General features: G+C 41.9%; 2 protein-coding genes across 4 annotated transcripts; one reads left to right on the forward strand and one right to left on the reverse strand.

Moving 5' to 3' along the window:
- Positions 1-557: 557 nt before the first annotated feature.
- On the forward strand, positions 558-8,363 carry zc3h15 (zinc finger CCCH-type containing 15). The gene is made up of 11 exons (XM_033979935.2): positions 558-780; positions 2,343-2,444; positions 2,520-2,628; positions 3,141-3,293; positions 3,367-3,458; positions 4,324-4,506; positions 5,201-5,281; positions 5,906-5,971; positions 6,055-6,174; positions 7,622-7,751; positions 7,815-8,363. The coding sequence occupies exons 1-11, from the start codon at positions 706-708 to the stop codon at positions 8,000-8,002; spliced, it is 1,299 nt and encodes a 432-aa protein (XP_033835826.1). The 5' UTR covers positions 558-705; the 3' UTR covers positions 8,003-8,363.
- A 2,243-nt stretch (positions 8,364-10,606) lies between these two features.
- Positions 10,607-16,156, reverse strand: rbm45 (RNA binding motif protein 45). 3 transcript variants are annotated; one of them, XM_055227103.1, is made up of 11 exons: positions 15,843-16,156; positions 14,894-15,016; positions 14,485-14,611; positions 14,295-14,414; positions 13,405-13,557; positions 12,812-12,941; positions 12,149-12,242; positions 11,772-11,932; positions 11,469-11,544; positions 11,173-11,304; positions 10,607-10,643 (listed from the first exon to the last, which is right to left on the reverse strand). In XM_055227103.1, exons 1-10 carry the CDS (start codon positions 16,116-16,118, stop codon positions 11,188-11,190), a joined length of 1,377 nt encoding a protein of 458 aa, XP_055083078.1. In that variant the 5' UTR covers positions 16,119-16,156; the 3' UTR covers positions 10,607-10,643; positions 11,173-11,187. The 3 variants fall into 3 exon arrangements, with proteins under 3 accessions (XP_055083078.1, XP_055083076.1, XP_055083075.1); XM_055227101.1 differs by having other exon boundaries at positions 13,405-13,560; XM_055227100.1 differs by having other exon boundaries at positions 10,607-10,658; positions 13,405-13,560; positions 15,843-16,152.
- Positions 16,157-16,485: the final 329 nt, after the last annotated feature.

Here is a 16,485-nt window from a genome sequence, read left to right on the forward strand (position 1 = left end):
CCTGATTCTTCTGCCCCAGTGGTAAAACATAACAAAGAAAGAGTAAGAAAGTACTGAAGGCTTACTTAAGTACAAATTTTAGGTATCTGTACTTTAATAAAATACACTTTTAAGGGGATACTTTTTACTTTTACTTCAGTACATTTGAGAGCAGTATCTGTACTTTCTACTAAACTACATTTTTGAACAGGACTGAAAAGTAAAAGTATTTTTCTTATTGTGTGAGACCCGCTGAAAAGGCTGAGGGTTTATTTATAACACATTCAGAATTTGAGCAAAACAAAAATAAACAAATAAAAACGATCAGTTCAATTGTTTCTGTTGAACATAAATTTGAAGCCTTATTAGATCTAAAAATCTGCCTCAAATACTTTTTACCCTTTAAGTACATTTTAAATCGGGTGCTTTAATACTTGTACTTAAGATTTTTCATGTGATACTTTCATTTATATTTTGTGTTTTTAATTTGTATTTGTAATTGTATTTTTGTATGTGTACTTTTGTTTTCATATTTCAGTCCTACATTACCCATTAGGCTTTACCGCCAACTTGCGTGATGACGTCACACACGTCGTCACTCACACGTGGCCTACGTCGCGCCGTTGCGGTGTTTCGCCTCTGGGACCGAGCGCGTTCCGCCGACACTTGAGTTTGATATATTTATTTAAGTGTAGGTTGTCCGCACACTGTCAAGGCCGAGCCAGTATGCCTCCGAAGAAACCCGTCCAAGCCACGGGAAGTAAAAAGACTCAAGAAAAGAAAAAGGAAAAGATAATTGAGGTAAAGTGACACGAGGTACCAGAACCTTAGTTAGCCGTTAGCATTAGCCGCCTGATAAGCAGCGCTCACAGGAAGCTAACGTGAAGCTAATGCTGCTAACTCTCTCCACTGGCCCCGCATTTCTTCACTCCTTTTTGGCCTTTAGCCTTTTAAACACCTCCAGACCCTGCTCTGTGCCCGTGACCCGTGCGGAGGTCTCAGTGTCACCGGTTTAAGTCGAGCGAAGCCCCGCGGCCTGCGCCATGGCGCTTTTACGTGAGACACACTGGAACAAACCGTCCATCAGATCTGTCACAGTCCATAAAAAAACCCTCACGCCTGTGTCAGTTTGTCCCTCGTACCTCTGCGGGCACGTGCTGACCCGGGACATTCACGAGGATCTTTATAAAACCCTGTTTCATAGTGTTTCATTTTCCAAACAGAGGAAGAATCTCGCACGTGTGATTGCTTCAAGAAATTACTTCATCCAGACTTTGTACACAAACATAAATTACTGTTTATGAACACGATAGACACAATAATCCAACAGCAGATTTAACCAAAAACTAAAACTATTAAACTGAGTCTATAATATTGTTAAAAACTCAACAGCTGCTGTGAATAAACATCAGAATGAAATGCTATTGGACTGAGTTTGCATCTGTAACAAGCCATAAAAGTTATTAATTCAACCTTTTACAGCTTGGCTTATTGTGTAGTCAAAAAATAACCAGAAGTGTCCCAGTTCTGTAAATAGTACAGTAGTTGCTAAATCTGGTGCAAATCATCTTTTCTTTTGTAAGATTAATGAATTTGTACATGGTCCCTGACAAATAAAGAATGTGATAAATATTGACCTCAAAAAAATCTTTCCAGATTTCAAATGCTGAACGATAGGTTGATACAGTAATGATGGTGACAGGTCTATGTGCACTGTGTATCTGCCTTAATAATGTAAATATGATTTTGAATGTGCTAATTCTTTTTGTGTTTTATAATTCAGTTTTGCCTTAAATCATATGCTTACAGTGAAGTTTATTTAATGATAAACATTATGCTCAAATAGAATCTCAGTTGTTCACAGTAAATTGTTGATCATATTCTTTACAAACTAATTGAACTAAACCTGAAGAGGCACAGACTCATCAGAGCGTAAAGGCACTAAATACATCTGCTATAACAACAGAAGAGAAGGCAGGCTTATTTGAAATACTTTGTACAAACTGTCCTACACAAAGTGTTTTACCGAATAACAAGGACATTAAAATCACAATACAAACATGAACTTTTAAAAAAGAGGAGTGCGGAATAAAAACCTGTCATGCACAGCCAGCAGTGGAAGAAGTAATGTAAAAGTGTCACATGAAAAAATCTACACAGAAGGCTAAAAATTGTATTTAATTACTGTATTTTACTACTGTTACTTGGTTACATTCCACCACTGTGCATGACTGAACAGAACCGTTTGGAGCTTGGATTTAAAGATTGTCAGAGCTGAAGCCCGTCTCACACTCGACCATTCCAAGTTTTGGCCTTAAAGTGCCAATCTTTCATTAATGAACTGGTGAATTTGTGCTTTTCAGGACAAGACTTTTGGCCTGAAAAACAAAAAGGGAGCTAAACAACAGAAGTTCATAAAGAATGTAACACAGCAGGTGAAGTATGGGCAGCAGAGCGTGCGGCAGGTGAGTGAGCTGCTTCAGAGGCTTCTAGAATCTCCTGTTTATTTACTTCATTCGTAATGTGATGTCACTCCACAGATGGCCCAGGCTGAAGCCGACAAAACCAAAAAAGGTGACAAAAAGAAAGAGTTGGACGAACTGAACGAGCTCTTCAAACCCGTAGTCGCTGCTCAGAAAGTTAGCAAAGGTCTGAACATATTCACTTTAACCATTGATACTTTGCAGCTGATGTCATCATTTCCTGTGGGTGTGGTGCTAACTGGAAGCACTATTCTGTTTGAAGCACTGTTTCTCAAGTTAGACTTTAATCTGAGTTTGGTTTAAGCTGTTAAATGTCCCTCTAAAATAACATTACAGTCACAAGATGGCAAGTATTAGCATTAGCCAACAGTTTTTCAGTGAGTCACTCTCATGTTTTTGTGTAAAATCAAACTCCGAAACAGGACCATGAGCTCAGACTGATCACAGGCTCCTGAACATGTGCTCTTCCCATATTTTTTCTTGAGTTTTCAGACTATTTTAAAACTTTTTTGGAAGTGTTTGCTAATGTATAATTGTATCACCACGTAACTGCTGAACATTCCGCCAATAGAGATACATGTAGAACTCCCCCAGCAAGACGTCACTGCAAAGTATCAATTGTCTAAATAATCTAAGTAATATAATTACTGAAACAGATTTGTCTGTGGTCACTTCCAGGCGTGGATCCAAAGTCGGTGCTGTGTGCCTTCTTCAAACAGGGCCAGTGCACGAAAGGAGACAAGTGCAAGTTCAGCCATGATCTGTCCATGGAGCGAAAGTGTGAGAAGAGGAACATGTACGTGGACGAAAGGGACGAGGATCTGGAGAAAGGTCAGACTTCACAAAGGTCAGAGTTTGTTTTTTTTCTGAAGAACATGTTTGACGGATTTTTGTTACGGCGCAGACACTATGGAAAACTGGGACGAAAAGAAGCTGGAGGAGGTGGTAAACAAGAAACACGGAGAGGCCGAGAAGAAAAAAGCAAAAACGCAAATTGTGAGTGACTTTTTCAATGTCAGTATTCTGTGTTTTATCAGCTCTTTGCAAACAGAACGAGTATGGCAAAAACAGGGTTCCCACGCGTCCTGGAAATTCTGGAAAACCTGGGAAAAAATAGTCTTGTTTTCCAGATGGAAAATAAGAAAAAAAAGGCCAAATGTCTTGCAAAATATGTATAGGTTGTCCTTGAAAATGTCTCCACACTTTGCTTTGCTGTTCATTGAATATCTAAGACTTTTACTGCCACCTACTGGAGCAGTTTTGTTGTTGAAAAAACTCCTCAAAAATCCAACAAAATGCAGGATATGACACATATTTTGTACAGTATTTCCGTTTACCTCACCTGCTCAGTAGGACCTCGGTGTCACATACAGACCTCACATATTTTACTACTAAACTCACAAGAACCGTTTAAATGAGAGTGAGTCGTCCACACTTTATTATGCTCACGATTAATGTTATGTTTGGGTTTAGTGTCTTTAATTTCAGTTCCACTATATTTTTTATGATCCACATAATTACATACATTGTGATTGTTTTGGTGTTGAATTTGCACAAATTGTGGTACAGCCTCTAAAATATCCTAGAAAAGTCCTGAAAAATGAGCAAAGCAAAGTGTGGTGCCCCTGAAAAACTTGATTAGCGATAAACTGAATAATACACACAATGTGGCTTGTTGACTGAATACCTGTATTAAAATGTATTTTGTAACTGTTCCAGAAACAGTTACCCAAAATTATTATTCCGAGTATTCTCAGTTCATGTATTTAGTTACTTCCCAGCTCTGGTTGTGACTGGAAGCATCAGCACAGTGTAACAGTTTTCCATTTGCGTTGTTGTAAAAGCGCTCTCTCTTTTACAGGTGTGCAAATATTTCCTGGATGCCATAGAGAGTAATAAATACGGCTGGTTTTGGGTGTGTCCAAAAGGGGGCGACACCTGTATGTACCGCCACGCTCTCCCACCGGGCTTTGTGCTGAAGAAAGACAAGAAGAAGGAAGAGAAGGAAGAGGAGATCTCACTGGAGGAGCTCATCGAGAAAGAGGCAGGCAGACGACCATAACCCCTCACGACACCACCATAACTCCACACACGACACCACCACAACTCCACACACGACACCACCACAACTCCACACACGACACCACCACAACTCCACACACGACCACGATAACCCCACCCGACATGGCCATAACCCCGCACATGACCATCATAACCCCGCACAGTCTCACGTGTTTAAAGGGCCCAAACTACACATGTTTAACACACAAACCTGCAGATTTAGGCTGAGTTCTTCTTTCAAACTGAAAACACTCTGTTCCACCTTGTGATGTCATCATGTGGTGATACAGGAAGTGCTCCACTGTGTTTTTAAACTCCACACACCTTCACTAGAATCATCTGGATCATTTCAGTCCTGGAGTTGCATGGAATCTCTACTGAACTAAAGGTAAAAGAAGTTAACTTAAACTACTACTTCATGACATCACTACGTGGAACAGAGCGTTTTGAGCTTTGGAGACAGATCAATAATAAAATGTTACTCAGACATGTGTGAATGAAACAAAACACAACTCCAGGTCTGTTTTTGAGGCGTTAGAACATGACTTAAAGCTACAAGAGTTGTGTAATATAGGACCTTTAAACAGGCCTGTATTTTCTCATTCTTTTCAGCTCGAGACAAAGAACAAAATGGACGACCGTCTCTTAACTCTGTTGTTGTTTTTTTGTTCCTGCAGCGTTCAGCTTTAGGTCCAAATGTCACTCGAATCACACTGGAAACGTTCTTGGCTTGGAAGAAGAGGAAAAAACAGGAGAAGGTTGGCTCTCCACAGATTTACTGTTGTAATAGAAACTTTACAGCTGATGTCATTAACATTCCTGGGGGTGTGATGCTAACTGAAGGCCCTGCTCTGTCTCAAGCTGTTACTCCAGTTAGACTTTAATCTGAGCTTTATTTTAACACAATCTGCCTTAACTGAACTACAACAGGTGAACTGATTTGTGCTGTTAAATAAGCCCCTCTCAAATGACATCACAAGCTAGCTAGCATTAGCATTAGTCAAGAGTTTTTCTGAGTCGCTCATGTGTTTGTGTAAGGAGGAGCTAACTACACTGAAACTGGAAACGGCTTTTGTTTACAGTTTGTATGCTAGGTCTTTTGAGCTACTGTGTGCACTGGTCCTGAGACATACTTGGCTTCATCATTCACTCTTAATGTGCCTACTGGCTCGCTCTATTGTTCTTCGTTTCCTTTGTTTGCTTTGGGTCTGAGGATGGAGTTATAGATGGCAGATGACAGATTTAACTTTTGGCTTTTAGTACGGATCAGATCTGGACGACTGAGGGACAGTGTTTGCTAATGTGTCACACCCCCCGCATGATGTGACTGCAGAGCATCAGTCCTTTTGAAGTGTTTCTGAAGCGTGTCTGGTGTTACACAGGTGGACCGGGCCAGGGAGGAGATGGAGAAGAAGAAGGCGGACTTCAGAGCTGGAAAGTCTTTGGTGGTGAGTGCGGTGACCTCTGACCTCTCTGACATCTCTGACTCTGGTGTGGTTTTCACGTGGCTCCTCGGGGTGCTGTGCTGCAGGTGAGCGGACGCGAGGTCTTCGAATTTCGGCCAGAGCTGGTGGACGATGACGACGCTGAGGCAGATGACACGAAATACACCGAGGAGGAGGAAGAGGAGGAGGAAGAGCAGGAAGCAGAGGTATTGTCCACAGCCTTGAAAACAGAAGCCTAGAAGACACTGGCCGTGTCTGAATGTCTCCCCTGGTCCCAAACCCCTCACTCCATAGGCCTGCACTCTGAATGAGACACTATAGAGTCCAAAGAACTCAGACACACAGCTCACTGCACTCAGGTCATGTGACTCTGGTCATGTGACTCTGGTCATGTGACTGGGTGAAAAAGTCTAAAGTCTAAACTCTGATAAAAGATGATTTGTCGTAAATACTGATTAGTTTGGATTGGCAAAGTCTTTATGGACTAATAATAATCTCACACGTTTTTGTCAAACTGGATCTCACTTAAACAGACCGGATTATTTGCTTTTTGTCTGAGATGTAGAAGTAATTGCTCCGTTAAGAGCTCGAGCTAAAGTGGCTCATACGAGCAACTACACACAACAATGGTTTATTTAAGAGTGTTTTATCCATAATCAGGATCAACAGTGAGATAAACCAGTGCTTCTTTCTGCTCCATTCCGTCGTGTTGTGTCCAGTTAAAGACCTGTCTCTGTTCACTCTTGTTTTGTGGTCTATACTGACCGGTCTAGTGACCAACTCTGGACACGTCTTTTCAAGGGGCATTTTGGGAAATTGTGACTGCACTGCTTTTTCGCTCACTGGACATTCGGACACCAATAAAAAATGGCATGACCCTTAAATAGTGCCCCCTGTAGGCGAGAGTTTGGACATTCAGACACAGGTCGTTTTCTTAAACAGTGTATTCTTGTGTACAGATGATGTTGTATTACGAGTTTGTAAAACTAAATCCCTCATTTACTTTTCCATCTGGGATTTTTTTTTTTGCCTGGCCAGTCAAGAATACAAACTTCAACACTCCACAAAGATTTGAGTCTTAGCCAATCAGGGGCGTGCATCGTCCAGTCATATCAAAACAAAGCTGCTCACAAAGGACAAGGACGTCTCAGGGGACTGAAAGAAGTTTGCCTGGCAAATCCAAAATTATATCTTTGTATTTTTTTATACAGATATTAGTCTGGCCCCTCGCCGTCCGATTTTCCTTTGCTTTTTACAATACAGACGGAGCATGCCTGTCCCTGATTGGCTAATCCACCTGTCAGTCACGCCCATTTGAACACGGGGAGTATTGACTAAGTGTGTGTTCTGGATCCAGGCAAGAAAGAAGTTTGAATGAGAGCTGACCGATGACATCACTTGTTTCCTGTGTCAGTGAAATACACGAGCCCTGAGTTTGGTGTGAGATGCTGTGGATTGGACCAGATAGAGGCATCTTTTGTTCATAGAATATACAGAACAGTATGGATCCCAGACTAGGGGGCGCTGTCCCACTATGAGCCCTGTGACCTGCTTATAGTTTTAGATTTAACACTTTTGAAGTGTCTGGCTCCAGATGACGCTGGTCTCAGTTCATGTTCTAAAGGTGTCTCTAACACTGCGCTCGTGTCACAGGTGGATGGTGCGGTGCAGGACATAGACCTATCCCGTTTTGTTCCACAAGAGGTCGACCACACAGGCATCACCGTAGCATCTGTCGACCGCTTCGCCTCCAAAAAACCATCAGAGCCGTCGTCACAACCCGGTGAGCCTCAAAGACGCATGTCACACGATAAAACTGCAGAACACTGAACTTTCTTTCTCACAGATGAGCAGCTGAACGGAGCGTGCGGAGGCGAGACAAACGGCCTTCCTGGAGCAGAGGAGGACGGAGGCGAGGAGGGCGGAGACGACGACGACGACGACGAGGAGGTGCCTGTGGACGAAAACCTGTTCACTGGAGAGGACCTGGACGAGCTGGACGAGGAGCTTAACACTTTGGGCCTGGAGGACTGAGCGTGGGACAAACAGACTGCTGCATGGAACGATCAGACACTCATTTTCAGACTAAATAAAACCTCATTACTAGAGACGAGCGGCCGCCTGCCCCTCTGTTCTAACGCCCCACACAGCAGTTCACCAATGTCTCTGGGATACATCTGTTTAATGTGACGTCCAAAAGAAAGGTTTCATACAGCTCGACAGGTGTGAAGGCGAAATGCTTTTACTGGGAGAAACTCTTGAGACCAGTGTGAGCACTTTCTGTAGCTGAGAATCCAGAGTCCATGTGATGATCCTAGTGCCAGCCCAGCTCCGAAAACTGCTGCTGGAAAATAAATGTCATAATTCATTCAAATATATTCTACCTTCATACACAGAGGTGCGGGGAGTTGTTCATTTCCACGTGCTGACCACCAGAGGGAGCACGCACTTTAATGTTGGTCAGGATTCATAGAACCTGAGTTTGAAATGTTCTTTCTACAGGCGCTGTAGAGCTCATTTCTTTGTTTTACAGAGAAGGCCAAAGTTGTCCTTAATCTCGCTTTTATTAAAATTAACAAGTTTTAGTGAGATTTGCCACAGTGAAAACTTGTCTGTCCTTTGTTCACATCATTTATCTGCAATAATCAAAGAAGCAACATGGTTTAATTAAAAACAAATGACATAATTAACATGGACAATATGGACTTTAACACAATTCTGCTTAAATCACATGTGTCAAACTCAAGGCCCGCAGGCCAAATGTGGCCCTCCGCATCATTTTATGTGGCCCTCGACAGGGTCAATTAAAAGGTATAAAGGTCTTAAAATCTCATTTTATCAGGAGATATGCAGTTACACAGCCATATTTTTACATCTAGGCAAATGCATATGCAATGTTTGCAACTTGAATAAGTAATAAATACAGAAACGGTTAATTAACAAGTTAAAAATTTGATTTATTTTACATCTGGCCCTTTGAGAGCAGCCATTTTGCTGATGTGGCCCTCGGTGAAAATGTGTGTGATGCCCCTGGTTTAAATGAATGTTTTTCTCCAGTGCAGTTTCAAATGTTTCATACAAAGTTCAAGTTTATTTCCAAACATTTTTTCTGGCAAACCAGCTGCAGTCCGATGTTTTGATTTACGTTCAGTTAAAAGCTCAGGCCTAGTTGGATAATAGCAGATAATTACAGCTATAAATTTAATGTGAAGATGGATCAGGTGTGACTAAAGACTCATTATATAAACTCTGGAGGGCAGAGGTGAGCAGCAGGGGGCAGCATAGTCCACTCAGGAAGAGCAGAGGAGGTGCACTACAGACTGGGGAGGGGTTCGATTCCCACGATCGTTCCTCTAAAGCAGTGGTCCCCAACCACCGGCCCAGGGACCAGTACCTGTCCGTTACACATTTGCTCCCGGGCCTCACAAAAACAGTAAATAATTTATCAGTGACTGCATCTTCTCCGATGTAACTTTTGTCCGTCCCTTATGTCACACTAATAAACTCGTCTGTAGATGTATAATGAAAATCCTGAGAGGAAACCACAGAAATCTATTTGATGTAGTTTATTATGTCTGTGATAGATCTGCTCTTGTCTCAGCGATGACGAATCACGTTTAACACTTAAGACACGTCGCTTAAAAGTAGAGCCACAGAGTGAAAATGAGCCAAAACAAAAGTCTTTGGAGAGATTTTTAACAAAGGGGAAAAGGACAAAAGAGGAGCCAGAAGAGACTACGACCTCCAAGAAAGAGCTAAATTTAACAGACAACACCAGGAGTCCTACTTAAAATATGAGTTTGTCTCTACAGGTGAGTCTCAGAGTCTGCTCTGTGTCATATGTGAGAAAAGCAAATGAGGCAATGAAACCTTCAAAACTGCTTCAGCTCATGGAAACTAAGCACCTGGGATTAAAAGATAAGATTGAGTTTCTTGAAAGAAACAAACGTGAACAAGAAGAAAAACAAGTGCAGGACTCACACTGATGAGTTGTATTTTTATGCACTTAACTTATTTTTGCCATATTTATCTCCCACTTGTAGAAGGCTGGTCCAGGACAATAAAACCTACATTATTCTGGTCTGTGGTGCTTCTCTGGAGCTGAGCCGAGACTGCAGTTACTTTCATTCAGTGATTTTCAGAAGTTGCTTTAAATCAAAGGGAATCATTTTCAAACTGCACAGAATTAGAGAATATAACAAACTTCAGCTCCTGTGACTTTTCCTCTGATCAGAGAAATAAATGCAGAACAATCCTGTTTGCCTGTTTACTATTTAAATGTAACACTGTGTGAAAGTATTTAAGTATTCAGAATACAGTACTCTGAACATACTCGGAAACGTGGTCAAATACATTTTAATGCAGATATTCAGAATAGATTCATTACAGCACCAGTTTACAAATACTTTTCAAATGAAAGATTGAAATAAAAACATTACAACATGTAGTAATTCCACTTTTATTTTTGACACATTGAAACAAAATTCAAGATGCAGTTATGATAACAGTTAAAAAAAAAAAAGATCTCAGAATACGATGAATTAAAGGTAAAACACTAAATTTGGGTGGTCACAGTGAGGTCAGTGATCCCAGTAAGGTCAGACAGGTGTCAAATGTCGGGTCAGAGGTCGAGGGTCCGGTCCGGTCTGTCAGGTCACGTGTCATGATCAGTCGCCTAGGAAACAAGAAGCTGCAGAGTTAACACAGAGCTTTACAGTCTGCCTTTTGACAATTACAACACTTCAGGGTCCCCACGCTGGCCCAATGAAACCAGAGCCAATCTGCAAAATGGACTGAGCTTTTAACCACGTTAGAGCCGTTTCTTTCTCATTGAGCCTCTGGGGGTGTTTTTGGACTGATTTCTACATGTTTGATATTAAAACATGGAGGTCTGTGGAATATTTCACTTTTGTGTTGCTCTAAATCGAAGTCTTTTTCTAAAGGAGCTGAACCAGTTTCTAAGCCTCACTGTGCCAGGGTCTGTGTGGCACTAAATCCGTTAGTTCAAATATCATCTTGTTATAAAATGCCAATTTATCTACATTTAACAGTTAATCGCACAGAGAAAGCGTCCAATCATATTCTACATTATTCCAGGACTTGTGGGAACCCTGAAATATACATCACTGAATACATAAGAAAACAAAATTATTTACATGCTCTGAACATCTAGCAGAAGCCTAATTAGAGTTTGAAGCACTTACCGTTGTAGTACCACTCTAGTAAGTGCGGGGGCGCTTGTGAGATTCCTCCCGTGGTGGATCTGCCAACATGACCTTCATCTTCACTCCATTCACAAAGCGCCCGTGAAGCATCGCCATGGCTTCATCCGCACACTGAGACAAAACAACGCACTTACACAAACGCACTGGGGGACAACACATTTACACAAACTCATTTACACACACAAACACATCACATTTGCACACACGCACTCACACACAAACACATCACATTTGCACACACGCACTCACACTCACTCACAGAAGTGTCGTCTCACCTGTTTATCGGCGTACTTCATGTATCCAACCTTCCTCCCGGGGACCAGGTGCACTTCGATCAGAGAACCAAAGCGACTGCACACACAACAAATTCATTCATAAAAACCAGGGTTTCGTACAAAAGCTCCGATACATTTTCAGACCAAATCACTGATCATTTATTCTGTAGATGTTCTTTAGAGACTTACTTTTTGCTCTTTGTGCTGTAATAAAAGTGAGTCGCCTCAGTCTGCTACTTCACACTATGTGGTATCGGTATCGGCGAGTTCACTTAGGCCAAGTATCGCAAAATGAAAACTTACCAGAAGACGTCCTCCAGCACGTCCAGAGGCAGGACGGTGGGGGTGAACACCACAAACAGACGCTCCTTGGACTGACTGTCTCGAGGGGCCAGTTTCTGCGGCGGCGGCAGGTTCACGTCCGTCTGAATGCGAGTGGACACAGGGCCCACGGCCGAGTAACCCTGGACACACACACTCAACATGAGGCTCACAGTTTCACGGCTCCCTCTTTTTGAACTGTTACTGCAGAAAAACGATGTTTGAAGCAACAAAAACGTCATTTGAAACATTGTGACCATGATATTATTGAGACTTCAGAGTCAGAACACGTAATTTCAGTATTAAACAAAAATACACAAACGAAACGCAATATTTTGTTCCTCATCCTAAACACTCACCGTGGGCTTCATCATGTGACCACTGGAAGCTCCGCCCCACACCGCCGACATCATCTGGGACGCAACGTACTGCACAGCCATGCGATTCACAGAGCTGCAGAAACAGAGCGAAGGAAAAGATCATCACTGAAAACACATCGACAAACTCAGACTGAAGCGGAGACTGAAGCGGCGCTCGCTCTGTCTCTGCAGAGCTGAAACATCAGGGAAAACTATCAAACTGATTTTTCTAACAAGAAGTGAGAACAGATCTGCACTTTAACTTTAATAAGATTTTATTCAAAGTTTCTCAATCAACTTAATAAAAAGAAATAAGGCAGCTGACTTCCACGTTAGAAAACTGTGGTGTCCAGTGGAGCTGATGTCGCCGTAAACATAACAAACATGTGCTGTAGCGCCCCCTATGGACACGTCACACTAGAGCAGCACTTTTTTTTATTTGTACCAAAATGACGACGCGACGCTGCCGTATCCTATGAGTATCAACGATTAAGAAAATAAAACTGGAGAAGTGCGTACAAAGCAAGGGACAAATACTGGGGGCAGGTCGACAAAACGGCGTCTTGAAAATAGTCGATTAAAGACAAACACGAATCAGTCCAAATACAACTTCAGAGGCTTATTGAGAAGAAACGACTAGAACATGGAGAAACATTTTTTTACCTGGTGCGGTCCTCTCCGTCCTCCACATACGCCACCACCAGCCTGTTTCCTGGAGGATACTCAAATCCATTCAGCTTCTCTTTGGCGTAGACGGCCGAGCCCAGGTTGTTGTAGCGGATCAGCGCCTGACCTGAGAACAGTTACCACGACAATGACGCTCACACATTAGTCTGGTGACTGAAAATACACAGCTGTTTTATCCATTTTGATCTGTCTGATTCTGTTGTGTTGCTGTTAAAACTTAAACAGTAAATGAATGAGTTGCACAATGAACGCCATTTAACTCACAGTAAGACCCGCAAATTTATCTTAAGTTAAAGAGACGAACACAAATAAACTTTTCACTGTGGTAAAAATTATAAAATGTATTTATCTGTGATTTAAAATAATTATTTTCATGTTTGTGTCATAACTCTCTGCTATTTCCATTTTGACTCAATAGTCTGTTCAAAAAAAGAGCTCACACAGAGACTGGGGCAATGCAAACAAGGATCAATACATCCGATACCAATACCAGAACCGATACTGCACCATTTCTAGTTTTCTGGAGCATTTATCCCTGCCCTGGTGAGGCGTGTGGGGTTTGTTCGTACCGTAGTCCCGCTGCAGCTCACAGTACTCCAGACCAGGGATCAGGTCAAACAGGGCAAAGAACTGCTCCTGGGACAGCGCCGCCCTGGTGCTCACCATCAGGCTGCGGGTGTACTCCCCAGAGCGGTAGTCCAAGTACTGGTAACCTGACGCGTCTGCTGCACAGAGACAGACGACACACACGCACAACACGCACATGTACACACAACACAAAACACACACATCAGCTGAGGCTCCCACTGACACACAGGACTGTGTAAACTGTGTTTTTCTGAGTCTGAAACGGACCGTGCTCTTTGTACTTTGTAGCTCATTCATATTCCCTATAGATGTGGCGCTAACTGTAGGCACTGCTCTGTCTAAAGCTCTGTTACTCAATTTAGACTTTACCCTGCGCTTTAATTTAAACACAATCTGACCAGAAAGAGCCTGTTTAGCTGAACTCCAACAGATGAGCCGCTTTGTGCTTTTAAACAAGTCCCTCTCAAATAACATAACGGTCACAAGCTAGCATTAGCATTAGCCAACAGTTTTTCAGTGAGACATTCTCCCCTTTTTGTTTTTTATTATTTACAAACTCCTAAATAGAACCATGAATGCTGTTTGTGCACCTATCTGCTGTTTACATACATTTTGTGGTTTTCTTCAGTTTTCAAATAATCTTAAAACTTTTTTGACAGTGTTGGCTAATGTGTCACTATGGCAACTGCTGAACTTTCTGTCATAAACATACATGTAGTTCAATAAGACCAGGGGGAAATAAATAAAAACATTACAGTAAAAGCACTAATAAAAGTCTATGGCGGCTGTAAACTCATAAGTCTGAAATATTGTAAACCGTTTGACCACATCCTGGTGTAGTTGTAGATTTAATGTGGTAAATGGAGCTCACCCATGGGAAAGCTGTACTGGCTCATGGCGTCTCCGCTGTTCATGTACGCCGCTGTTGCCGTCCCATAATCTTCTCCAGTCCCAGATTTAGTACGAGGTTCTGCCACAACAGCTTTGTAGGCTGCACAAACACAGAGTTTATAGTCACAAGGCTCCAGAGCACTTGGAAAAGAATAATCTGCCTTTCTTACATTTGTCGCAGTTCTCGATGGCGAGCGCAGCCTGAGACGGTTTATAGTATCGCACATAACCCAGACCTTTACTCTCCCCTGTGGTTTTGTTCTTGATTACTATCGCATACTCGATATCTCCATACTCCTGCAGAAGAGAGGGTTCAACCAATGAGACAACAGCGTATCCAGACATCGTCCAATCAGGTTCATCTGCTCTTCTGATCATTTATTTTTTTTAGATTAAGTTTTAGGTTTAGTTTGAACTGCTCAAGAGCGCTCCTCCTCAGAGTGGTGACACGTCTGAGCGGCTGATTTAAACAAGTTTAACCAGGCGACATCATGTGACCACTCTGAGGCGCTAATGAGCAGTCCAAACTCAGGTCTGAAAACAGAATCTACTCAAATAAAACGTGATTGTTTCTGGTACCTTGAAAGTCTGGACCAGGTCCTCCTCTGTGAAGGTCTTTGGGATCATGACGAAGATTCGGGTCAAGTCCTCATCCTCCACATCTCTGTGTTTGCTTGAATTTCGGGATTGGGCAATAAAAACCTGCACAAGAATCGTATCAGGTTAAAAATTTAAACACTTGTTTGTATTTCATCAACTCTTAAATCTGCTGTTTTGGTTTGATGGTAAAAACACTGCACTTTTCAGTCCATCAACAACTTAACTTTTTCATCGTCATCTGAGGTCGTGTTCCTCTTCACAGCCATTTTGTCTTTTATTTTGATCAAAATTGAGGCTTTGAAGTTTAAGCGCGGTAAAACATATCTAAACCCATATTAAAGTGTAGTACTTTCTAAATTAACTGGATCCAGTGGCAATCCCTCCATACTATTATCAAGACATTGTTTTTGTTTTCATTTTTTCATTTGAACAAGTGTTTAATAATGGTACTTCAATTTCTCATGGCAAAATACCACATGCACAAGCAAAATTATCTTAATCTAGTTTAAACAGACGTCCCTCTGACTCAGTTTTTCACTCTGTAAATCTGGACATTTGTGGCGTTTTGAATCTAGACGATTATCCAATCAGAATGCAGTTGTGTTGCCAGTTTCAGCGCTGAAATGCAGTTAGTTTCAGTTTGAATCCTCCTTAACCCTGCGCCCCCTGGAGGACGCTCAGTGCTACTGCAGCTGAGTGAGGGGCTCTAGATCCAACATGGCGGCTGTTGCGTAACGTGCGGTTTAAATAAAAATAATATAAGCGCTTGTTAAAAAAAACAGTTAATGGTGTAAAATGCTGAAAGAGAAAAGGGTCTGTTGTGTGTAATGAGGAAGCGGGGGAAAGGCGTTCAGTTTGACTTTAATGAAGCCGTGATATTTGAATGAACGTCGCTGAATAATCCTTTGTGTGACTGAGGTTCTTTTACCTTGATGGGTTTGGTTCCTTCGCCCAGGAGCCGTCCGTTCATCGTCTCCATGGCGAGGCAGGCCTGGGAGGACTTGGCGTACTTCACGTAGGCGACTCCCCGGGACTCTTTCGTGTTTTTGTCTTTGACTAACCATATTCCCTGGATGTCTCCGTACGCGCTGAAACTGTCTCGTATCTGTTCTTCGGTCACAGTGCGGCTGCTCACGATGAAGAGCCGACTGTTTGGCGGATCGTCGAGATTTTCGGCTCCTCTGTTGGATGTGCATTCCTCCATGTTGCGTTTCTTCTGCCAACAATGCAATTGCGCCACTGTGCTATGCGCATGCGCGAACTTTGCGTTATAAATAGTACGGCGAGCCAACTTGGACGAAATACTTTGTATGAAATTTCGCGAATTGTGTAAATGGATTTCATAAGAAATTTTTTTTAACCGGTGTTTAGTGAACAGTGTGTGTTTTATTAACATTTTCTTATTTTATTTATCTCATTTTAACGTCACGTGTTTGACTGAGCGGTTTGTGCCTGTTGCATGTTACTCTTTTTCAGGCTGAACTATGTTACTTAAATCAGTTAATATTTACGTAATAATAATAATAATAATAATAATAATAATAATAATAATAATAATAATAATAATAATA

Source organism: Periophthalmus magnuspinnatus, chromosome 15, assembly GCF_009829125.3.
Source record: "Periophthalmus magnuspinnatus isolate fPerMag1 chromosome 15, fPerMag1.2.pri, whole genome shotgun sequence".
Lineage (NCBI taxonomy): Eukaryota > Metazoa > Chordata > Actinopteri > Gobiiformes > Gobiidae > Periophthalmus > Periophthalmus magnuspinnatus.